Source organism: Mesoplodon mirus (assembly GCF_964341445.2).
Source record: "Mesoplodon mirus genome assembly, chromosome: 14".
NCBI classification, from domain to species: Eukaryota; Metazoa; Chordata; class Mammalia; order Artiodactyla; family Ziphiidae; genus Mesoplodon; species Mesoplodon mirus.
In genome coordinates, this window is record NC_138990.1 from 77,406,326 (window position 1) to 77,432,466 (window position 26,141).

The 26,141-nt window shown below is 36.6% G+C and overlaps 1 protein-coding gene across 5 annotated transcripts in view; it reads left to right on the top strand.

Moving 5' to 3' along the window:
* The window catches only part of EHBP1 (EH domain binding protein 1), a 500,368-nt gene that overhangs the window by 373,243 nt on the left and 100,984 nt on the right, over positions 1-26,141 (top strand). For all 5 annotated transcript variants that reach the window (XM_082643305.1, XM_082643308.1, XM_082643304.1 and 2 more), the window contains 2 exons: positions 20,834-21,012; positions 21,639-21,687. In XM_082643305.1, coding sequence (XP_082499431.1) covers positions 20,834-21,012; positions 21,639-21,687 — 228 coding nt within the window. The remainder of the gene's footprint in view (positions 1-20,833; positions 21,013-21,638; positions 21,688-26,141) is intronic.

A 26,141-nucleotide genomic window follows, 5' to 3' on the forward strand; every position in this document is an offset into this window, starting at 1 on the left:
TCTCTTCTTCTTCTGGGACCCCTATAATTTGAATGTTGGTGCTTTTAATGTTGTCCCAGAGGTCTCTTATTATTATGTTTTTAATTTCATGAATGACTAGGCAAGGCCCCATAAGGAAACAACATAGGTTTAAATATACTCTGAAAATACCCCTGTATTGCTCAGTGTTCCCCACCTCTTCAACCTTTTTACTCTTTGTTAATGACATAACGAGAATATTTCTAAAATTTGTGCTTGGGCTTCCCTGGTGGCGCAGTGGTTGGGAGTCCGCCTGCCGATGAAGGGGACACGGGTTCGTGCCCCGGTCCATGAAGATCCCACATGCCACGGAGCGGCTGGGCCCGTGAGCCGTGGCCGCTGAGCCTGCACGTCCAGAGCCTGTGCTCCGCAACAGGAGAGGCCACAACAGTGAGAGGCCCGTGTACTGCAAAATAAATAAATAAATAAATAAATAAAATAAAATAAAATTTGTGTTTTAGTTTAGGGCCTAGAATTTAAACTTTAGCCACCAATTAGTCTTCTTATCTTTATTTTGCTTTGATACACTCAAAGCTGATGTTGGTTACTTTGGTCATTTAAAAATATGGCAATTCCCTGACCTGTATTTCTGCATTGTCTACAACAGTGATTCTCAAACTTTTTTGTCTCAGAACCCCTTTAGACTCTTAAAAGTTATTGAGAAAGTAGGGGATTCAGGGAAGAGAGAAGAGTAGGAAACACCTGAAATCTATCTCTCTAACTATACAATAATTAAACTGACAGAATTGTGTGATCTATTTTGGTACTCTGGAGTCTGTTGAAGCTTTTCGACTTCCAGGAAGTTAATTGTGGTCAATTCAGCTCTTAGCTTAACAGTGGCTACCCATATCCCACCTTCCATCCCCATGGCAGGCAGCCATTTATGTATTATTGGAGCAGCTTTCACGCAGCTTACAGGATTCAGGGTGAGCAATAAGGGCCCTGTCTTGCATATATCAGAGATGTATGTTCTGATAGCTGTTTGCTACTTCTCATCACAGAAGTACAGACATAGAGGTGGCCAGACATTGTTGCAAGCCCTTCTCACTCAGGCTGAAGCAACTTTCAGAGATTTTAAAGGGCTGGTGCCTTTTTTCCCCCTTCATTTTGGTCTTTTTTTATCTTTGCGGAGCCAGACATTAAAGATGAGGACATTGGAAAGCAACTGTTCGTATAGGAGAAATTAGAAAATCACCACTCAACCAGAGAAAATCACAGGCTCAGAAAACACTGAGAAGACCTTAAGTTTGTGCCTCAGGCTAATCTACAGCATGGAGACAGCCTACAATAATTAAACAAACATATAAACAAACACAGCAAAAAAAAAAAAAAAAAAAAAAAGGAAAGGAAAGGAAACCATGAGGGAGAAGGTGAATCTGATAACCAGGGTTACCACATTATTACTGGTTATGAAATATCCAGTTTTACAGAAGGCCTAATCACATGGACAAATTTCCCCACTATCATCCTCCAGAACTTTTTCACTAGCTCAAGCCAGTGCTTAAAATCTCTCCTGGCTTTTGTTTCATCAGAGTCGAGTTTAATCTCTCTCCCCTACTGCAATAATCTTGAATAAAGTCTTCTTTAACTGTTAAAAAAAACAAACAAAAAACAAATATCCAGTTTTGAAAAAAATAATCACAAAACATACAAAGAAATGGGAAAGTATGACCTCCTGAAAGGAAAAAAAATTAACAAGCTGTTGTCCCTGAAAAAGACCAGATGGTGCACCTATTAGACAAAAACTTTAAAACAGTTGTCTTAAAGATGCTCAGAGAATTAAAGGAAAATGTGTAGAAAGTCAACAAGATGATGTACAAACAAAATGGAAATATCAATAAAGAGAAAACCTAAAAAGAAGGCAAAAGGAAATTCTAGAGATGAGTAGCACAATAACTGAAATGAAAATTTCACTGGAGGGATTCAAAGGCAGATTTGAGCAGGCAGAAGAATCAGTGACTTTGAACAAAGAACAATTGAAATTATAGAGTCTAAGTATCAGGGAAAAAAGGAGTGTGAACAGAGCCTAAGGGACTTGTGGGACCCCATCAATGAACCATTATAAGAGTCCTAAAATAAGAGAGAGAGAAAGGGGCAAAGAGATTATTTGGAAAAATAACGGCTGAAAAGTTACCACGTTTGTTGAAAGATATAAACATCCAAGAAGATTGACTCCAAATAGGAAGAACTCAAACAGATCCATACCAAGCACAGGCAACAAAACTAAGAGTAAATGAGTGAAACTACATCAAACTAAAAGGCCTCTGTATAAGAAAGGAAATAAAACATGAAAAGGCAACCTATGGATTGGGAGAAAATATTTCCAAACTGTATATCTGATAAAAGGTTAATATCTAAAATAGTTGAGGAACTCATATAACTCAGTAACAGCAACAATAACAACAAACAAATAACCTGATCAAAAAATGGGCAGAGGACCTGAATACATTTTTCCAAAGAAGACATACAAATGGCCAACAGGTTTATGAAAAGGTGCTCAACATCTCTGATCACCAGGAAATGCAAATCAAAACCATAGTGAGATGCCACCTAACACCTGCTAGGAAGACTATTATTAAAAAAGAAAACAAGAAATAAGTGTTGGCAAGGATGTGGAGAAAAGGGAACTCTTATCTTGAAGAGATAAACACACTCTGATGTTCATTGCTGCATTATTTACAATAGCCAAGATATTGAAACAACCTAAGTGTCTGTCAGCGGATGAATAGATAAGGAAATTGTAGTATATATTTACAATGGAATATTATTCAGCCCTTAAAGAGAGGAAATGCTGCCATTTGTAACAACATGGATGAACCTGGAGGACATTATGCTAATGAAATAAATCAAGCTCAGAAAGAAAACTACTGCACAATTTCAGTTATATGTGGAATCTAAGAAAAGTGGAATTCATAGAAGCACAGAATGGTGGTTACTAGCAAGGGTGTGTGGCAGGCAGGGAATATGTTGGTCAATGCGTACAAAGTTTTATGTAAGATAAATAAGTTCTAATGATCTAATGTACAGCATAATGATAATAGTTAATAATACTGTGTTGTATGCTTAAATTTGCTAAGAAATAGATCTTAAATGTTATCACCACACACAAAAAAATGTAACGGTGTGAAGTGATGGATATGTTAATTTGCTTGGTTGTAGTAATCATTTTATAGTGTGTATGTATATCAAAACATCACATTGTACACCTTGAATATATACAATTTTTATTAACAAAGTAAAGTATAAAAAAATCAAAATATGTCTATAACTGTCTCATGTAGTAGCCATTGGATACATGTGGCCATTCAACACCTGTCTAAATTGAGATGTGTTGTAAGTGTCAAGTGCACACTGGATTTTGAAGACTTAGATACAACACCAAAGGTATAATCTCTGAAAGAAATAATGGATAAGCTGGATTTCATTAAAATTTAAAACTCCTGCTCTGTGAAAGACGATGTGGAGAAAATGAGAAGACAAGCCACAGATAGGTAGAAAATATTTGCAAGAGACACATCTGATAAAAGACTGTTACCCAAAATAACCAAAGAACTCTTAAAACTCAACAATAAGAAAACAACCCAATTTAAAAATGGGCCAGTGACCTTAACAGACACCTCTCCAAAGAAGATTTACAGATATCAAATGAGCATATTAAAAAATGCTCCACATCACATGTCATCAGGGAAATGCCAATTAAAACAATGAGATGCCACTACATACCTATTAGAATGGCCAAAATCCAGAACACTGAAAACACCAAAAGCTACCAAGGATGTGGAGCGTAAGAACTCTCATTCATTGGTGGTGGGAATGAGAAATGGTATAGCTGCTTCAGAAGACTGGTGATCTCTTATGAAAGTAAACATATTCTTACCTTATGATCGCCAATAAAACAAATGTTCGCACAGAAACCTGCAAGTAGATGATTATAGCAGTTTTATTCAGAATTGCCAAAACTTGGAAGTATCCAAGATGTCCTTCAGTAGATGAATGGATAAACTGTGGTACATCCAGACAATGGAATATTATTTAGCACTGAAAAGAAATGAGCTATCAAACCATGAAATGACATGGAGGAATTTTAAATGCATATTACTAAGTGAAAAAGCCTCAGGAAAGGCTACATACTGTATGATTCCAACTATATGATTTCTGAAAAAGGCAAAAATATGAAGACAATAAGATCACTGCCAGGAGCAGGGTTGGGGACAGGAATGAATAGGCAGAGCACAGAGGAGTGAAAATACTCTGTATGATATTATAATGATGGATAGTCTTTGTACATTTGTCCAAACTGATAGAATGTGGAACACCAGGGGTGAATCCCTTAAGGTACTTTATGGACTTTGGGTGATTATGATGCATCAATGTAGGTTCATCCTTGGTAACAAATGTACTGTTATGGTGAATGATGTTGGTAATGGGAGAGGCTGTGCATGTGTGGCGGCAGGGGGGTATGTGAGAAATCTCTATACTTAACTCTAAACTTTTTGTGAACCTAGAACTCCTCTGAGAAAATAAAGTCTTGGAAAAAAAAGATAGAGACAATCAATGAAACCAAAAATTAGTTCTTTGAAAAGATCAACAGAATTGGCAAACCTTAAACAAGATGGACTAAGAAAAAAAGAAGGCACAAATAAAATCAGAAATGAATGTGAGGACATTACTACCGGTTCTACAGAAATAAAAAGGATAATTAATAAAGTACTATGAATAGCTGTACACCAACAAATTAGATAACTTAGATAAAATGGACAAATTCCTGGAAACACAAAACTTACGAAGACTGAATCATGAAGAAACAAAAAAACCTGAATAGACCTATAAATTCATAAAGACATTGAATCAGTCATCAAAAATTTCCCAACAAAGAAAAGCCCTGGATCTGTGGCTTCACTTCTACCAAACATTTAAGGTTAAAAAAAATCCAAGTCATCCTCAAAGTTTTCCAAAAAATTGAGGATAAGGGAACACTTCCTAACTCATTCTGTAATGCCAGCAGTGCCCTCATAGCAAAGCCAAAGACATAGCAAGAAAAGGAAACTGTAGACCAATATCCCTTATAAACATTTATGCACAAATCCTCAACAACATTTTAGCAAACTGAATTTTAGCAACACATTAAAAGAACTGCATATCATGACCAAGTGGCATTTATTCCTGGAATGCAAGAATGGTTCAGCATACAAAAATCTATTTTTTTAATCAGGTGATCATCTCAATAGATGCAGAAAAAAACATTTGAAAAAATTCAACACCCTTTCATGATAAAAGCACTCAACAAACCAGGAATAGACAGAAACTACCTTAATATAATAAAAGCCATATATGAATAACCCACAGCCATACTCAATGGTGAAAGGCAAAAAGCTTTTCCTCTAAGATCAGGAACAAAGTAAGGATGCCTACTCTCACTGCTTCTGTTCAGCTTTGTACCGGAAGTCCATACTAGAGCAATTAAGCAAGAAAAAGAAATAAAAGCCATCCAGATTGGAATGGAAGAAGTAAAATTATCTATGTGCACAGATGATATGATCTTATATATAGAAAACCCTGAAGATTCCACTGAGAAGAAAGAAACGGTTAGAAATAATAAGTTCAGAAAGGGTTACAAGGTCAACACACAAAAATCAGTTGCATTTCTACCACTAACAACAGCCTGAAAAGGAAGTTAAGAAAACAATTCCATTTAAAATAGTATCAAAAAGAATAAAATACTAAGGAACTAACCAAGGAGGTAAAAGACTTACACACTGAAAGGTAGAAAACAATGATGAAAGAAATTAAAGACATAAATGAATGGAAGGACAATTCATATTTTCATAGATTGAAAGATTTATTGTTGTTAAGACATCAATACCACCCAAAGCGATCTGCATATTCAAAAATTTTTTTTGCAAAAATAGAAGAATCTATCCTAAAATTCATATGGAACTTCAGGGGACCCTGAATAGCCAGAACAATCCTGAAAAAGAACAAAATTGGAGAGCTCACACTTCCTGATTTCAAAATTTACTACAAAGCTACAGTGATCAAACGTGTGGTTCTGGCATAAAGACAAACATAAAGACCAATGGAGTAGAATAGAGAGCCCAGATATAAACCCTCACATATGTGATCAAATGATTTTCAACAAGAGTACCAAGTCCATCCAGTGGGAACAGGACAGTGTTTTAGACAAATGATCCTGGAAAACTAGATATCCTCATGCAAAAGAATGCAGTTGGACTCTTACCTAATACCATATTCAAAAATTAACTCCAAATGGATCAAAGACCTAAATGTATGAGCTAAAACTATAAAACTCTTAGAAGAGAATATAAAGCAGAAGCTTCGTGACTTTAGATTTGACAATGAATATATAATACCAAAGGTATAGGCAACAAAAGAAAAAATAGATAAATTGGACTTCATGAAAATTTGAAATTTTGTGCATCAAAGGACACAAGAGTGAGAAGGCAGCCTACGTGATATGAGAAAATATTTGCAAATCATATATCTGATAAGAGATTCATATCCAAAACATAGAATTTATAAAACAACAACAAAAAGCAAACAACACAATTAAAAAATGAACAAAGGACTTGAATAAACATTTCACCAAAGAAGATATATGAATAACCAATAAGCACATGAAAAAAAATGCTCAACATCCATAATCTTTAGAGAAGTGCAAATCAAAACCACAATGAGATAGCACTTCACACCCATTAGGATGACTCTTATCAAAAACAAAAACAACCCAAAAGAGCCCCAGAAAATAGCAAGTGTTGGCGAGGATGTGGAGAAATTGGGACCCTTGTGCTCTGTTGGTGGGAATGTAAAATGGTGCAGCAACAATGGAAAACACTATAGAAGTTCCTCAAGAAATTTTTAAATAGAATTATATGATCCACTAATTTCCCTTCTGGGTGTATACCAGGAAGAATTGAAAGCAGGGTCCCAAGATATTTGTACACCATATTCGTAGCAGCATTATTCACAACAGCCAAAATCTGAAAGCGACCCATGTGTCTATTGACAAATGAATGGATAAACAAAATGTGGTATATACATATAATAAAATATTATTTAGCCTCAAAAAGGAAGGAAATTCTGACATATGCTACAGCATGGATGAACCTTGAGAACATTACGCTAAGTGAAATAAGCCAGTCACAAAAAGATATGTATGATTCCACTTATTTGAGGTACCTAGAGTAGTCAAAATCACAGAGACAGAAAGTAGAATGGTGGTTGCCAAGGGCTGTGGAAAAGGTGAAATGGGGAATTACTGTTCCATGGATATAGAGTATCTGTTCTGTAAGCTGAAAAATGTTCTGGAGATGGATGATGGTGATTGTTGCACAATAAGAATGTACTTAAGAACACTGGGGACTTCCCTGGTGGCACAGAGGTTAAGAATCTGCCTGCCAAGGCAGGGGACATGGGTTCGAGCCCTGGTCTGGGAAGATCCCACGTGCCACAGAGCAACTATGACTGTGCACCACAACTACTGAGCCTGTTCGCTTAGAGCCTGTGCTCTGCAATAAGAGAAGCCACCGCAATGAGAAGCCAATGGACCACAACGAAGAGCAGCCCCCGCTCGCCGCAACTAGAGAAAGCCCGTGTGCAGCAACAAAGACCCAATGCAGACAAAAATAAATAATAAATTAATTAATTAAAAAAAAGAACGCTGAAGTGTACACTTAAAAATGGTTAAGATGGTAAACACTATATTATGTGTATTTTACTACAGTAAAAATATTTTTTAAGTTGTTGAAGACCCCAAAGTGTTTCTGTTTATGTGAGTTATACCTACTGATACTTACAATATTATATATTAAAAATGAGAAATTTTCAAAATATATTAATTCATTTAAGATAACAATAATAAACCACTGCATGTTGTGAACATTTTTGAACATGTTTTTTATTATGTGTAAGCATGCATTTCCAAGGGATATAAACCTAAGATTTCTGGGTCTTAGGATATGCACATCTTCAAATTTACCATAGCAGATGATGCTAGAGTTTTTCCATCAATCCTTCATGAGGTCCCTTTGCTCCACATCCTTGCCAACACTCAGTATTTTTAATTTTATTAAAATTTAGTTTTATTTTAATTGAGACTTTTTAAATTTTTAGCCTTTCTCAGGGGAAGTGTGTCGTAGTGCCTTGTTCAATTCACTGAATACTAATGTGATGGAGCAAATTTTCATATGTTTACTGGGTATTTGGATTTCTTCCATAAGTGCCCAATTTTTGCCCATTTTTCTATTGGGTGACCTTTTTTCTTGCTGTTTTGTTGGCGTTTTTTTGTATATTCTTATTACAGGTTCTTTGTTTAATATATATTATGTATTTATATATTTTATGTATAATATATGTATAAAATTTGGCACCAGGTTTACTTACCTTTATGGAAGGACAGGAAATGCAGTATGTTAGCATTATAGCATCAGGTATATAATGCCATATTTTATTCCCCCCTGAGCTGTTTGGTTGTAAGGTGACAAAACCAGGTAAGTAAGTGTGGACCACTCTGACTTATAAGATTATAAGATACAAGATCTTTTAACAGCCCATGTATCTAACTGTCAGATCCCTCAAGGGACTCATTTGGTTACAAGAATCTCACTAAGCAGAGGGAAGCTATGGCCTTTGTTTTTCAGTAGGCATTTATAGTTTATTGACAGGCTTCCAAATCTAGATGTAGTTCATTAAGACAGGGTCATTTTTACAGTAAGTAATGTTGCCTGATAACAAATCTGACATTTTACATTAATCTTAATGTAGTATATTTCCATGGAAATATGCTAGAAAGTAAACTTGAGGCCATATCCTCATGAAGAAAAGGTTTAGGTCTCTTGGTTAACCTTTTCTCCCAGGAAAAAAAATTGGTGTCTTTACAAAATTGAATATTCTAATCCATGAATATTGTATATTTCTCCATCTCTTTAGGTCTCCTTTATTTTCTCATAATAAAGCTTGATAGGTTTCTTATAGCAGTCATATCCATTATTTATAGATTTATTTCTTAGTACTTTATTTTTTATGTCACTATGAATGACATAAAATATATTAAAATTTTTAATTTCTAACTGCTTTTGTTGGTGTATAGGAATGCAGTTGGTTTTGTAATACATTGTTTTTTGTATCCTGCAACCTTTTAAAATTCCCTTATTCATTCTAATGAATTACCTGTAGATTTCTTTGGATTTTCTACATAATTACATTATATGTAAATAATCAGTTTTAATTTTGTTTCTTTTCTAATATTTATATCATTATATACTTTTCTGGCCTTAATGCAATAGCAAGAATCTTCAATACATTGTTGAATAAAAGTGGTGATAGATTCTCAATCTTGAAGGGAAAACGTTGACTATTTTACCATTGTGATATTTGCTGTAGGCTTTATACAAGTTAAGGAATTTTCTATTACTACTAGTTTGCTAAGGTTACTTTATAGATTATAAATGGACATAAAATTTTATTAAATACTTTTCTGCATTTATTTAGATGGTTGTATCTATATATTTTCCCTATAATTTGTTAATTTGGCAAGTTAACTCAATAGATTTGCTAACGTTAAGTCAAATGTACATTCCTGTGGTAAGTACAGTTTGTTCAATTTATAAATTGCTAGATTCAATGTGCTAACGTTTTCATTAAGACTTTTGTATCTATAGTCATGACTTTTTTGTAATTTTGTGTTAGCCTATTGAATTTTGGTTTCAAGATTTGCTTTATTTTGATTTGCGTTTCTCTAATAATTAGCAATCATGAACATCTTTTTATGTGCCTGTTGGCCACGTGTATGTCTTCTTTGGAGAAATGTCTATTTAGGTCTTCCACGCATTTTTCAATTGGGTTGTTTGTTTTTTGGTTATTGAGTTGTATGAGCTGTTTGTATGTTTTGATGCCCTTGTCAGTCACATCATTTGTGAATATTTTCTTCCAGTCCTTAGGTTGCCTTTTCATTTTGTTTATAGTTTCCTTTGCTGTACAGAAGCTTGTAAGTTTAATTAGGTCCCATTTGTTTATTTTTGCTTTTGTTTATATTGCCTTGGGAGACTGACCTAAGAAAACTTTGGTATGATTTATGTCAGAGAATGTTTTGCCTGTGTTCTCTTTTAGGGGTTTTATGGTGTCATGTCTTATATTTAAGTGTTTAAGCCACTTTGAGTTTACTTTTGCATGGTGTAAGGGTGTGTTCTAACTTCATTGGTTTACATGCAGCTGTCCAACTTTCCCAGCACCACTTGCTGAACAGACTGTCTTTTCCGCATTATAGATTCTTGCCTCCTTTGTCACACATTAATTGACCATAGGTGTGTGGGTTTATTTCTGGGCTATCTATTCTGTTCCATTGATCCATATGTCTGTTTTGGGGCCAGTACCACATTGTTTTGATTACTGTAGCTTTGTAGTATTGTCTGAAGTCTGGGAGGGTTATGCCTCCTGCTTTGTTCTATTTTAGGATTATTTGTTATAGTTCTTTTTAAAATGTCATGGGTAATTTGATAGGGATCCACTCCTGGCCATATACCCAGAAAAAACTATAATTTGAAAAGACACATGCACCCCTGTTTTCATTGCAGCATTATTTACAATAGCCAAGACATGGAAACAATCTAAATGTCCATCAATAGATGAATGGATAAAGAAGATATGGGGTGTGTGTGTATGTGTATGTACTTAGCCATAAAAAAGAATGAAATTGGGCTTCCCTGGTGGCGCAGTGGTTGAGAGTCCGCCTGCCGATGCAGGGGGCACAGGTTCATGCCCCGGTCTGGGAAGATCCCACATGCCGTGGAGCGGCTAGGCCCATGAGCCATGGTCGCTGAGCCTGTGCGTCCGGAGCCTGTGCTCCACAACGGGAGAGGCCACAACAGTGAGAGGCCCGTGTACCACAAAAAAAAAAAAAAAAAAAAAAAAAAAAAGAAATCATGCCATTTGCAGCAACATGGATGGACCTAGAGATTATCATACTGACAGAAGTAAGTCAGAAAGAGAAAGACAAATACCATATGATATCACTTATATGTGGAATCTAAAATACGACACAAATGAATATATCTATGAAACAGAAAGACTCACCGACATAGAGAACAGACTTGTGGTTATCAAGTGGGTGTGGGGGACGGTGGTAGGGGAGTTTGGGATTGGCAGATGCAAACTACTATATATAGGATGGATAAACAACAAGATCCTACTGTGTAGCACAGGGAACTATACTCAGTATCCTGTGATAAACCAAAATGGGGAAGAATATGAAAAAGAATATATATATATATGTATGACTGAGTCATTTTGCTGTACAGCAGAAACTAATACAACGTTGTAAATCAACTATACTTCAGTAAATTTTTTTTCTTTATCATGAGGAAAAAAAAGATTTGCTTGGATCATGAAATGAGGTGGGAAATTAAACTCATTTTTCTTACTCTCTGGAAGAATTTGTGTAATGTTGGAGATATTTCTTCCTTGAATGTTTGGTGGAATTTATCACTGAAGTCAAATAATTTTTTATAGGAAGGCTTTTTGTTACAAATTCAGTTTCTTTAATAGTGATAGAACTCTCCAGGTTTTTTATTTCTTCTGGCTATACTTTTCTAGGAATTTGCTTCCCTCTTTTTTTCTTGATCAATCACACTATAGTTTTAAACAATTTTGTCTTTTCAAAGAAGCAACTTTTGGTTTTGTTGATCCTTTTTATTGTATGTTTACCTTCTATTTCATTATTTTTTGCTTTCATCTTTTTTTATTGTGGTTAGTTGCTGTACAATATTATATGTTTTAGGTGTACAACAAAGTGATTTACAATTTTTAAAGGTTATGTTTCATATATAGTTGTTATAAAATATTGGCTGTATTCCCTGTGTTGTACAATATGTTTTTGTGCTCTTTATTATTTTATTTTTTCTACTTTTGAGGGTAGAGGGGATCATATTGCTATTTGGGAGTCTACCAAAAGTGTAGCTCTGTCTCTTAACTCACTCTTCCAGATCAGCCATTAAGAAAGGAGAACTGAGAGTTTCGCTCACTATGGTTTTCTAGTCTGTCCAGGTCTAGACTTGGACATTTCTTAGAAGGTGGTCTAAAAAGTACTTTTTAAAGTTGTTATTTATTTATTTATTTATTTGGTCTTAGTTGCGGCACGTGGGATTTTTCGTGCGGGCGGGCTCTTCGTTGCGGTGTGCGGGCTTCTCTCTAGTTGTAGTGTGTGGGCTCTGTAGTTGCGGTATGCGGGCTTAGTTGCCCTGCGGTATGTGGGATCTTAGTTCCCCGACAAGGGATCCAACCGTCATCCCCTGCATTGCAAGACAGATGCTTAACCACTGGACCACCAGGGAAGTCCCCTAAAAAATACTTTGTTCAGCTTTTTAAAAATGTGTTCAGATGTTAGTCCTACTTTAATGTAAACAGAAGTTCCTCCCAATATGACTTTATTACAGAATAATCTTTCTCATTGTCTAGTAGTAGAATAACAAAGCCTAACTTTCAGTTTTTCTCTGAGAATAAATTGAAATTACTTAAATGAAAACACTTTGAAAAAGGATAGGAACAGTACTGATACAAATATTCTTGTTTTCACCACTGCTGTTGCTTGGGGCTCACCAAATGTTAAATTTATCCAAAGCTTCCTCAACCATTTGCAATAATTTGTGGTTGGGAGAATACCCAGAATCAGTAGTAGGGAGACCAAAATGTCCTGCAGCTTCAGCAATGGTAGTGTGTATCTCATTGCTCTGTACTTAGTTCTAGTTCTAGTTCCAACTAATAATCTAAAATACAACAGAATGCACAAAGTATTTTATTAATAGAATACTGCTAGGTTTTTTGTGGGTTTTTTTGCGGTATGCGGGCCTCTCACTGTTGTGGCCTCTCCCATTGTGGAGCACAGGCTCCGGACGCGCAGGCCCAGCGGCCATGGCTCACGGGCCCAGCCGCTCCACGGCACATGGGATCTTCCCAGACCGGGGCACGAACCCATGTCCCCTGAATCGGCAGGCGGACTCTCAACCACCGCACCAGCAGGGAAGCCCCTACTCCTAGGTTTTAAAGTGGGTAGATTGCCTTTTTTTTTTTTTTTTTTTTTTTTTTTTTTTTTGCGGTATGCGGGCCTCTCACTGTTGTGGCCTCCCCCGTTGCGGAGCACAGGCTCCGGATGCGCAGGCCCAGCGGCCATGGCTCACGGGCCCAGCCGCTCCGCGGCATATGGGATCCTCCCAGACCGGGGCACGAACCCGTATCCCCTGCATCGGCAGGCGGACTCTCAACCACTGCGCCACCAGGGAGGCCCTAGATTGCCTTTTTAAAAATCAATTAGTTTAATATACACTGGGGCAGTGATCTAAGTTCTGAAAAAGATAAGTTGACCGAAGCAATCACTAGTCTCAAAAAAACTTACAGGTTTTACTGAGGTCCTAAAACTACATTATCTCAAAGTGTGAAATGCATGTTGTTTAAGAGAACAGGCTCTGGAATGGGAACACCTTGGTATAGATTCTAACTCCTCCACTTCTAGGTATATAATGTCAATCTCCTCAACTGAAATTGGGAATAACAACTATCTCAGAGGAGTTGTAAAATTAAATGAGCGAATCCATGTAAAGATTTTAACATTGCATGTGGGAAATAGTAGGTGTTCAGAATATACTTTAAGAATTAATGAAAAGTTAGTCTTTTTGTAGAAAGAAGAATTGAATATATTGTAGTAAAAATGTTATAAGAGAGACATAAAGAGTCAAAGGAACATTGAAAAGTGCTCCTACTGACTAGGAGTTGGAAAGAGAGTTCATGTGGGAGATGACAGCTGAACTTAACCTTGAAGGTAGAGTGGAATTGTAGCAGCTGTACTTGGGACAGAAGATATTCCAAGTTGGGTGACAGTCTGTAAGATCAAAGACTGGAAGTGGGGGAGCTGGGAGCTGGCAGGAAACCATAGTGATTTTAGAGAATAATGAGTCATCTAGAGAATAGAAACATTGAAAAAGCTTTGATGTTCAATGCTCAGTATTTTGACATCATTTTGTATGTTCTTGAGAGTCTTTAGAGACTTTGGTCTGCACTTTAAGATTTTTGCTATGGCAATGGGTCAAATAAGAGAATTGGAAGAAGGAAAACCTATTTGGAAGATTTTGCAATAGCCTAGGCAAAAGAAGATAAATTGCAAAAACTTTACAACAATAAAATCAAAATTGCCCGTGAAAAACTAGTAAAGGATGATAGGTGAAGGAAGAGAGTTCAAAGCTGATTCTGAGAGTAAGAGTCTAGATGATTGGGACAATATAATTGCAATATCATTTGCAAACATAATAAAAATGAAGCAGGTTATAAGGAAAAAGTATAATTATGGTTTGGGACATATTGAGTCTGAATTTTATGTGGCAGGAAGGACAGCCAGCTGGAAATGTCAACTTGAGATATTTGAACTATAAATGTATATTTGGGAATCATCTGCATGGAAGTGATAGTTGGAATCCTGGGAGTGAATCCATTCAAAGTGTGGAGAGAGAAAACTATTTAGAGCAATACCTAGAGGAATATATGCTTGTATCAGTGGAAGAAGGGGAGACAGCCAAAGAGAAAGCAACTGTAGTCAGAGGGGTAGAGTAGAAGAAAGTGGAATTGAAATTTCTTACAACTACTGAAACTTAGGAAACTTTGTAACAAGTTATTTGACTAGGTTTCCTGAAAGAGATCCTGTTGCTGTTGTTAGCAAGAATAACTTGGTGGCCTTACTGTCTTTAATACTGTATGTAATATGCTATGTTAACAGAAATAGTATTTTAATATTATCTATATTAGAGCCTAGAACTGTCAAGTCAAACTGTGGTCTCAAGTCCTAGATCCTCTCTACTCTCACCACTTTAAATTGCTTTAATAATCATGTTGGTTGACATCTAACTGTAGTTCTCAGTTAAACTGAGATTGTGCAATTTCATCCACACAGTGCCTTGACTGAGAGCAAACTGGGAGGATCACCTAATTAAACAGACTCTGATTATTCTGATCATAAAGTTATAATTAGAATGGCTTTTAGACATTTCCTCTCTCAGTGCATAAAAAAGACAACTGTAATATCTGTGCTTTACTTTCCCAACATGTTAAGTAGAGATGCTTTCTCATACATCTGGTCGTTGCAAAATTACAAGAAAGAACTTTTAAATAGTTTTTCCAACATTTGAAATTTGGTTCTACCCTTAACGGCAAGATTTTGGTGTCTTTCTTTCTTCGGAAAACAATAAATTACAAAGTCATTCAGAGTTTCTTTTTTTTACCAAACCCATTAAAAAAGGATTGCCAAAAATTCCAAGTACCCCATTTTGCACATAGAGTATCAAGATTATCTTCTAGTTAAAGCAGGGGTCCCCAACCGATAACGGTCTGTGGCCTATTAGGAACCCGGGCTGCACAGCAGGAGGTGAGCGGCGGGTGAGCGAGCAAGGCTTTGTCTCCTGTTCCCCATCGCTCGCATTACCTCCTGAACCATCTCCCCTACCCCCCACCCTGTCAGTGGAGAAATTGTCTTCCAGGAAACCAGTCCCTGATGCCAAAAGGTTGGGGACCGCTGAGTTAAAGCTTTGTTTGAAAAAAAATTTTCCACTGTCTTGAAGAAATTCATGGTGATTCAAATTTCCAAAAGACCCTCAAAAATAGGAATTCAAGTGCTGATAACATATCAGTGGTAGTAATAATAATTGCAGTTAACATTCACCAAATGGTTACTATGTGCTGTACTTTGTGCTAAATGTTTTGCATGCATTTATTCATTTAACAGTATTTACTGAGTACCTACTATATGCCAGGAACTGTTCTGGGATAGGTTAATAAAACAAAACAAATTAAAATCCCTGCCCTCATAGCCCTTTTATTTACTGAGGATGGACAGGTAATAAGCAATAAACGTAACCAATAAGTACATTTTGGTAATGACCAAAATAAAGTATATGGACCATAAGAAGATGATAAATACTATGTAAACATCAGAGCAAGGGAAGGGAAGGTCAGGAGTGCTGGGTTGGGATTGGGCAATAGAGATGGGTTGCATTATTAGATGGGGTGGTCAGAGTAGGCCTGATAGAGATGGTTGTATTGGAGTTAATTGTACAACTGGAACAATCTGTGTAAAGGCACTAAGGTGGGACCCCATCTGGGGTATCCAAGGAACAGCAAAGAAGTCAGTTTGGTTCAAAGTGATCAAGGGAGAGAGTGATAAAGAGCATAATGGGTGGAAGGCAAGGAAGACAGATCTTGTTACTGTAACAGCACTGTGAGACAAGTACCATTACAATCCCCCATTTTATAGATGAGGAAGCTGAGACATAGCGAAGTCAAGGAAGCTGCCACATATGAAATCAGGAGCCGTCTGTAGCAAGAAACAAGCAGTTTCATCCATTTATATACTGAAGGTTTTGAAATGATGTAACTATTTATTTCTTTATTACCCTCTGCAAAATATCAGATGAAAGCTCAGCACTTCTGAAGTGGATGATTCATCAAACAGTGGCTCTGCTTCAGTTTTCTTTGTCTGCAACCAACATGACCATTTATAGGGCTTATAATTTCATCAGTTTCTTCCATTACATATGACTTCTTTTTCCTGGCAGTGCAGTAAGCATCCCTGTGAGATGTTTTAATACAAGGGTTTTGTGTTAGGATAAATCTAAAGTTTACTTTAGTTCTTCTAGCCTTTTCATGTTGAGCCTTCTTAGAAACAAGAATATATTCATAATCATAATGACATGGTAGGTTTTTCTCAATTTTTAGAGTACAGGAAGCCACTCTAGATTATAGCATGGTGACAGTGGCATTTGTACTTTACTTATGTACATGCTATTGATGATTAGAATTAATCGGTGTAACGATAGTTGCAGATTATCTGGCCTGTGTACATGCTACACATGCTTGAAATTAATCAATGCCTTAATAGTATAATTCGATACAGAAAAACATTTTAATAAAAGCAATCTTTTAAATAAATGTGTTTGTGCCTAGTTCATTGAATCCTTGGCTAGAGGGATTTGAAAATATCTTTTTACCTAAAAGTGACTTTTCACTGTGACTTTCAAATCCCTCTACTCACTTAATCTGGAACTGCAGTGAAGAATGCTCTGTGGACGAGCCAGGGAATCAATGAACTAGTCACAAACACTTTTTTTTTTTTTGCGGTACATGGGCCTCTCGCTGTTGTGGCCTCTCCCATTGCGGAGCACAGGCTCTGGACACGCAGGCTCAGCGGCCATGGCTCACGGGCCTAGCTGCCCCGCAGCATGTGGGATCTTCCCGGACCGGGGCACGAGCCCCGTATCCCCTGCATCGGCAGGTGGATTCTCAATGATTGCACCACCAGGGAAGCCCACAAACACATTTTTTAAAAGATTTTCCATTATTTAGAAGATTGCCTTTATGAAAAGTCACTTTTACATATTTAATAGTTCATTTTAGGACTTCCCCGGTGGTTAAGTGGTTACGACTCCATGCTTCCACTGCGGGGGCGTGGGTTCCATCCCTGGCTGGGGAAGTCCCACATGCCTTACAGTGCAGGGTTGGGGGGGTGTCATTTTAATACATGCTAGATTGATAGTTAAAAGAGCTATCACATTTCACAGAACTAGAACAAAAAATTTCACAATTTGTGTGGAAACACAAAAGACCCCAAATAGCCAAAGCAATCTTGAGAAAGAAAAACAGAGCTGGAGGAATCAGGCTCTGACTTCAGACTATACTACAAAACTACAGTAATCAAGACAGTATGGTACCGGCACAAAAACAGAAATATAGATCAATGGAACAGGATAGAAAGCCCAGAGATAAACCCACACACATATGGTCACCTTATCTTGATAAAGGAGGCAAGAATATACAGTGGAGAAAAGACAGCCTCTTCAATAAGTTGTGCTGGGAAAACTGGACAGCTACATGTAAAAGAATGAAATTAGAACACTCCCTAACACCATACACAAAATAAACTCAAAATGGATTAAAGACCTAAATGCAAGGCCAGACACTATCAAACTCTTAGAGGAAAACACAGGCAGAAGACTCTATGACATAAATCACAGCAAGATCCTTTTTGACCCACCTCCTAGAGAAATGGAAATAAAAACAAAAACAAACAAATGGGACCTAATGAAACTTCAAAGCTTTTGCACAGCAAAGGAAACCATAAACAAGACAAAAAGTCAACCCTCAGAATGGGAGAAAATATTTGCAAATGAAACAACTGACAGAGGATTAATCTCCAAGATTTACAAGCAGCTCATGCAGCTCAATATCAATAAAACAAACAACCCAATCCAAAAATGGGCAGAAGACCTAAATAGACATTTCTCCAAAGAAGACATACAGATTGCCAACAAACACAGGAAAGAATGCTCAACATCACTAATTATTAGAGAAATGCAAATCAAAACTACAATGAGGTATCACCTCACACCAGTCAGAATGGCCATCATCAAAAAATCTACAAAAATAAGTGCTGGAGAGGGTGTGGAGAAAAGGGAACCCTCTTGCACTGTTGGTGGGAATGTAAATTGATACAGCCACTATGGAGAACAGTATGGAGGTTCCTTAAAAAACTACAAATAGAACTACCATACGACCCAGCAATCCCATTACTGGGCATATACCCTGAGAAAACCATAATTCAAAAAGACGCATGCACCCCAATGTTCATTGCAGCTCTATTTACAATAGCCAGGACATGGAAGCAACCTAAGTATCCATCAACAGATGAATGGATAAAGAAGATGTGGCACATACATACAATGGAATATTACTCAGCCATAAAAAGAAACGATATTGAGTTATTTGTAGTGAGGTGAATGGACCTAGAGTCTGTCATACAGAGTGAAGTAAGTCAGAAAGAGAAAAACAAATACCATATGCTAACACATATATCTAAAACTCTAAATCTAAAAAACAAAAAAAAATGGTCGTGAAGAACGTAGGAGCAGGACGGGAACAAAGACACAGACCTACTGGAGAATGAACTTGAGGATACGGGGAGGGGGAGGGGTAAGCTGGGACTAAGTGAGACAGTGGCATGGACATACATACACTACCAAATGTAAAATAGATAGCTAGGGGGAAGCAGCTGCATAGCACAGGGAGATCAGCTCAGTGCTTTGTGACCACCTGGAGGGGTGGGATAGGGAGGGTGGGAGGGAGAGAGACGCAAGAGGGAAGAGATATGGGGATATGTGGATATGTATAACTGATTCACTTTTTTAATAAAGCAGAAACTAACACACCATTGTAAAGCAATTATACTCCAATAAAGATGTTAAAAAAAAAGCTATCATGTATTCTAAGGTAAATATCCTCCTATATTGGGGATTCTAGTTTTATCTACTTCTTCATATTAAGTAGAGCTAACCCAAATTTGCTGATTTTTATGACCTGGAAATTTTTCAGCATTGACAAGAACAGTGCTTTGCTAGATTCATGGTTGTTTATATAACAATTTGTTAATCAGGCAGTTAATAAGAAGTAAGAAATTACATTCTTGGTGTTTCTTACTTGTCTTCCCACAGGAGCAGTGAATACATAAATCATAATTATGTGGGGTTGATTTAAATTGTTTGACACTAACATCCTTTTGTCAAATGGGGGCATCATTGGTCTTTCTTAAGTAAGCTGTGTGGCAAGAATGGTTTGCTTGTTAAACTCAAATGATATTAGGGGTAAATAATTTTTCTCTTTTCACCTTATTTTAGAGGGCTTCTATTTATGTCTATAGCCAGCACTCTTAATTGGTAGCAATATTTAAAGTCTAGAAACTTTTAGTAGTTTTTTTTATAGTTTTCAATTATGTCAACCTCAAGTTACCATCACAAAATGTGATTGTTATTCGGTAAAAGAAAATGATATGGTTTTAAGAATAACAAAAGTTTAGGATAAAAATCTTATTATGAGTCTTTGTTTTGTTGTCATCATTGTTGTTTTAAGTATATGAACAAGAGGAAAAATCAAGTAAATGCTTAAGATTTAAAACACACATCCCCCTACACCCACACACCTAGCTAACCTAATAATATCCAAAAGTAGCCATCAATAATTAGAAGATATTTGGAGCAAATCCAAATTATATACTGATGTGTGCTATTACTACCAACACCCGACTGTCGCTAATAACTAAATCTGTTTTGCCAGCATTAAATTTATATAAGAAGTATATTTGAATATGGTTATCATTGCACTAAAATGTGTATGATTACTGTATGTATATATATTTTTTTGGTCACGCCTCACGGCCTGCGGGATCTTAGTACCCCAACCAGGGAATGAACCTGGGCCCCTGCAATGAAAGCACCAAGTCCTAACCACTGGACCACCAGGGAATTCCCAATTACTGTATTTTTTAAAACTATTATTTTGACCTCTCCACTACTAACAATTTGTGCTACAGTTAGACTTCAATATACATTCTTTTTAATATACTCAAAAAGAAACTGTATTTGTACATGATTGCATTTGGGGAGGATTTTTTTAGTATATGAGAGTTATATAGATATTCAGCCTTAAGTATTTAAATACTTTAATGCTTCCATTAATGTAGCTCTTGGCCTGTTCTTATGTATAACATTAAAATCTTGCATATGTATATCTTTGTCAAGCAAACGCCATAGGCTAAAACAGAAGATAATAACTTAAGATTCATGTCTCCTTTCTTAGAGGTTACAGTTGTCTTGAAGTGACAGTTTTGAAGTACCTAAACTGACATCAAAGTGTTCAAGTGATCCAGTTAGGTCAATTAATGTTAATTTTCATCTTCCATTAAATTATTTTAATGTTTTCCTCTTTTCATTTTTTCTAGCCGAGTCCTATACCAAGTCCTGTTTTGGGACGAAAGCCAAATGCTAGTCAGTCGTTGCTTGTATGGTGCAAAGAAGTTACAAAAAATTACCGGGGAGTGAAAATCACCAATTTTACTACATCATGGAGAAATGGTTTATCTTTTTGTGCAATATTACACCACTTTAGACCAGATTTAATGTAAGTAGAAATATTTTCCATTCCTATAAATATTTTGTAAATAATAAAGTTAAAAAAAAAAGAAACAAACCATAAAATAATTTCTTAGCACATGTCCTGAAATACTTGATTATTTTTTTAAATCACCCATACTCTTGCTTTTTGGGAGAAGAAATATATCCCAGAAAGAAAAGTAGTTCCTTCTTGATGCCTAAAAACAATCTTTTCTGTTTTAAAAGAGCATATTTTTTTCCTTAATCCCATACAAAAAAACTGACTTCAAATTATTATGAAAATTGTGTTAGTGTTAAAATGAGATGAGACAGATAAGCCTGTAGCTCTTTATACATTGACAACAAGGGGTTACCTCTTGGTGAATTTGGTTGTCCAGGCTAGTCTCTGGTCCCCTACCTTAACTTCTCTTTTAGATGGAAAGCTTCAGGCATTGGAACTTGTAATCACTGTTTTTTATTTATTTATTTATTTCCTTAATTTTCCACACTATTAGTTTTGTTGATAGAATTGCTGTGAAATTGCTAGTTACTCTTTGGTATTATTGAATGTCAAATTTTAAGATTCAGTTTGTTTTAAAAACAGCTGTTTTTATCAATTGCTGTATGTACCTACTGTGCCATTTTCTCCCTCAGTGACTACAAGTCTCTGAATCCTCAAGACATTAAAGAGAACAACAAAAAGGTAAGAATTGCCAAAGAAAAAAAATACATAGTGTCAATTTTGGCTTCTCTGCAGGCATTTATTAATTTGGGGAAGGTGAGGTTGTTTTGTGAGGTCCTAACTGTAGCTCACAGAAGGTAGTCTGTTTCCTGTCAATTTTGGCTTCTCCGCAGGCTTTTATTAATTTGGGGAAAGTGAGGTTGTTTTGTGAGGTCCTAACTATAGCTCACAGAAGGTAGTCTGTTTCCTGCAGTTTCAGTAGGATGCATGGTTTACTCTAGTTTGTCATGGCCTTTAAAAATCACAAGTGCCAGACTGGCATCAGATTATAATAATATGTATGAACTTCATTAACTGTTAAATGTTTGTTAAAGCATGTTGCTTTTATTTAGCTCTTAGCAAGATTTAGCTTTTAAAAAGTGCAACCCAAAATGTTGTGCCATGAGTTTAGAAAAACCTGTTGGGAGGGGATGAAAGCAGGAGCCTGATGGGTATGCAAAAAAGAATGCATATATTCCCAGAGGCAAAAAGATACGAACATTGGTTCTTTTTTATTTTATTTTATTTTCCCACTTTTTTCCCCCTTTTTCTGGTAAACTGTGCAGTTTTTTTCCACATAATTAATTAATGTACTGAGATCAGAGCTTCCCAATTGGTGTGGGGAAGATACTGATCCTTTCAGCCCTCAGGGTAGCTGCACAGGCCTGAGTTGCTAGAGCTCTCTGGGCCAGCTGACTGTGGCTGCAGGCTGACTTAACTATGTACCCCAAAATGCAGCACAGTATTACAATTTTCTGTGTGCACCACAACATAAAAAAGGAGGAAGCATCTATCTCAGCATACAGCAGGTACTCATTTAATGCTTTTTTTCCTGCTGAATTGAATTCTTCAACTGAAAAGTGTTGTCTTAGAGCAAGAGTTCTTAACCTGGGAGCTATGGATAGAATTCAGGGGATCCTTGATCATGGCTAGGGAAAAAAAAATTTTATTTTCTCATTTCTTTAACTGAAATTTAGCATTTTCTTCAATTATGAATTTAAACAACAAACCACTGTAGTATTAGCCATGCCTGAGACTTTTTCACCTTTAGAATCTCAGATATTTTCATATCACTTTACAGTTGCAAATATCTACAACTACCTTTTAAGCTCATCACTTCTTCATAATTATAGCAGTTTGTACATCCATAAAAAGCACATTTATTGTTTCTCAAATTCCAATTTCCTAATATTTTCAAATACTTATTTTTCAATAATTGGTTTCTTTTGTAATCATATGTATTTTTTTAACTTTTTATTTTATATTGGAGTATAGCCAATTAACAATGTTGTGATAGTTTCAGGTGCACAGCAAAGGGGCTCAACCATACATATACATGTATCCATTCTCCCCAAACTCCCCTCCCATCCAGGCTGCCACATAACATTGAGCAGAGTTCCCTGTGCTATACAATAGGTCCTTGTTGGTTATCCATTTTAAATATAGCAGTGTGTACATGTTGGTCCCCAACTCCCTAACTATCCCTTCCCCTCATCCTTCCCCCCTGGTAACCATAAATTCATTGTCTAAGTCTGTGAGTCTGTTTCCGTTTTGTAAATAAGTTCATTTGTATCATTTCTTTTTAGATTCCCATATAAGGGATATCATATGATATTTCTCTTTCTCTGTCTGACTTACTTCACTCAGTATGACAATCCTAGGTCCATCCATGTTGCTGCAAATGGCATTATTTCATTCTTTTTAATGGCTCAGTAATATTCCATTATATATATATACCACATCTTTATCCATTCCTCTGTCGATGGAATGGATAAAGGTTGCTTCCATGTCTCAGCTATTGTAAACAGTGCTACAGTGAACACTGGGGTGCATGTATTCTTTCGGACCATGTTTTTCCCTGGATATATGCCCAGGAGTGGGATTGCAGAGTCATATGGTAGCTCTATTTTTAGTTTTTTAAGGAACTTCCATACTGTTCTCCATAGTGGCTGTACCAATTTACATTCCCACCAGCAGTGTAGGAGGGTTCCCTTCTCTCCACAACCTCTCCAGATTTTATCATTTGTGGATTTTTTGATGATGGCCATTTTGACTGGTGTGAGGTGATATCTCATTGTAGTTTTGATTTACATTTCTCTAATAATTAGCAATGTTGAACATCTTTTCATGTGCCTCTGGGCCATCTGTATGTCTTCTTTGGTGAAATGGCTATTTAGGTCTTCTGCCCATTTTTTGATTGGGTTGTTTGTTTTGATAATATGAAGCCTCATGGGCTGTTTTTAAATTTTGGAGACTTGTCGGTCACATCATTTGCAAATATTTTCTCCTAATCTGTGGGTTGTCTTTTCGTTTTGTTTATGGTATCCTTTGCTGTGCAAAAGCTTTTGAGTTTCATTAGGTCCCATTTGTCGATTTTTGTTTTTATTTCCATTATTCTGGGAGACAGATTGAAAAAGATATTGATGCAATTTATGTTAGAGAGTGTTCTGCCTATGTTTTCCTCTAGGAGCTTTAGTCTCACATTTAGGTCTTTAATCCATTTTGAGCTTATTTTTGTGTATGGTGTTAAAGAATGATTTAATTTCATTTTTTTTACATGTAGCTGTCCAGTTTTCCCAACCCCATTTGTTGAAGAGACTGTCTTTCCACCTTGTGTAGTCTTGCCTCCTTTGTCATAGATTAATTGGCCATAGGTGTGTGGGTTTATTTCTGGGCTTTCTGTCCTGTTCCACTTATCTATATTTCTGTTTTTGTGCCAGTACCATACTGTTTTGATGACTGTAGCTTTGTAGTATAGTCTGGAGTCAGAGAGCCTGACTCCTCCAGCTCCGTTTTTCTTTCTCAATGTTGCTTTGGCTATTTGGGGGTCTTCTGTGTCTCCATACAAAGTTTAAGATTTTTTGTTCTAGTTCTGTGAAAAATGCCATTGGTAATTTGTTAAGGATTGCATTGAATCTGTAGATTGCCTTGGGTAGTATAGTCATTTTGACAATATTGATTCTTCCAATCCATGAACATGGTATATATTTCCGTCTGTTAGTGTCTTCTTCGATTTCTTTCATCAGCGTCTTACAGTTTTCAGAGTACAGGTCTCTTGTCTCCTTAGGTAGGTTTATTCCTAGGTAATTTATTCTTTTTGATGGGATGGTAAATGGGATTGTTTCTTGAATTTCTCTTTCTGATCTTTTGTTGTTAGTGTATAGAAATGCAACAGATTTCTGTGTATTTTGTAACCTGCAACTTTACAAATTCATTGATGAGCTCTAGTAGTTTTCTGGTAGCATCTTTAGGATCTCCTGTGTATAGTATCATGTCATCTGCAAACAGTGACAGTTTAACTTCTTCTTTTCCAATTTGGATTCCTTATTTCTTCTGTGATTGCCGTAGCTAGGACTTCCAAAACTATGTTGAATAAAAGTGGCAAGAGTGGACCTCCTTGTCTTGTTCCTGATCTTAGAGGACATGCTTTCAGCTTTTCACCATTGAGTATGATGTTAGGTGTAGGTTTGTCATATATGCCCTTTATTATGTTGAGGTAGGTTCCCTCTATGCGCACTTTCTGGAGAGTTTTTATCAAAAATGGTTGCTGGGGCTTCCCTGGTGGCGCAGTGGTTGGGAGTCCGCCTGCCGATGCAGGGGACACGGGTTCGTGCCCCGGTCTGGGAGGGTCCCGCATGCCGCAGAGCAGCTGGGCCCGTGGGCTGTGGCCACTGGGCCTGCGTGTCCGAAGCCTGTGCTCCGCGGCAGGGGGGGCCACAACAGTGAAAGGCCCGCGTACTGCCAAAAAAAAAAAGAAATGGGTGCTGAATTTGGTCAAAAGAGTAATCATATGTATTTTGTACACATCAAAACATTATTCTGAGAAGGGGTTCCTTGCCAAAAGAATTCATGGGCCAAAGTGATTAATAACTTCTAGTCTAGGCTAAAGTTTTTAATTTACTTTAAATAGTTAAAACCACCAGTGAGAAAAAGACTATAAAGGGAACCTTGATAGAAGTTCAATTAACAGATGAGAATTTAAATCAACTTTTTTTTTTACTTTTATTGCTCTCTAAAACCAATAATTTATATTTCCATGAAAGAATTCTTGTTTCTTTGCAAATGCATGATGCTGGCCCCAGAGAAAAACATTTAAAAGCAGTCAGTTTTTTTAATTGAAATATGCTATTTAAAAAGGTAATCTTTAAAAATCAGTATAATTTTCTTTATAGAAATCATGCTTCAAAATAAGTCATTCTCTTGAATTATTTCTTGTATGATTTTGAAGAGCCTGTGTCTGTCAAAGCAAAATGCCTTATTTTTCGTCAATTAAGTTATACACTTGGCCCTCTGTATCCATGGATGTGGAACCCACAGATACAGAGGGCTGGCTATATTCCACCATTTTACATAAGGGACTTGAGCATCCCCAGATTTGATATCTGCAAGGGGTGTTGGAATCAGTCCCCCATGGATACCAAGAGACAACTGTATCT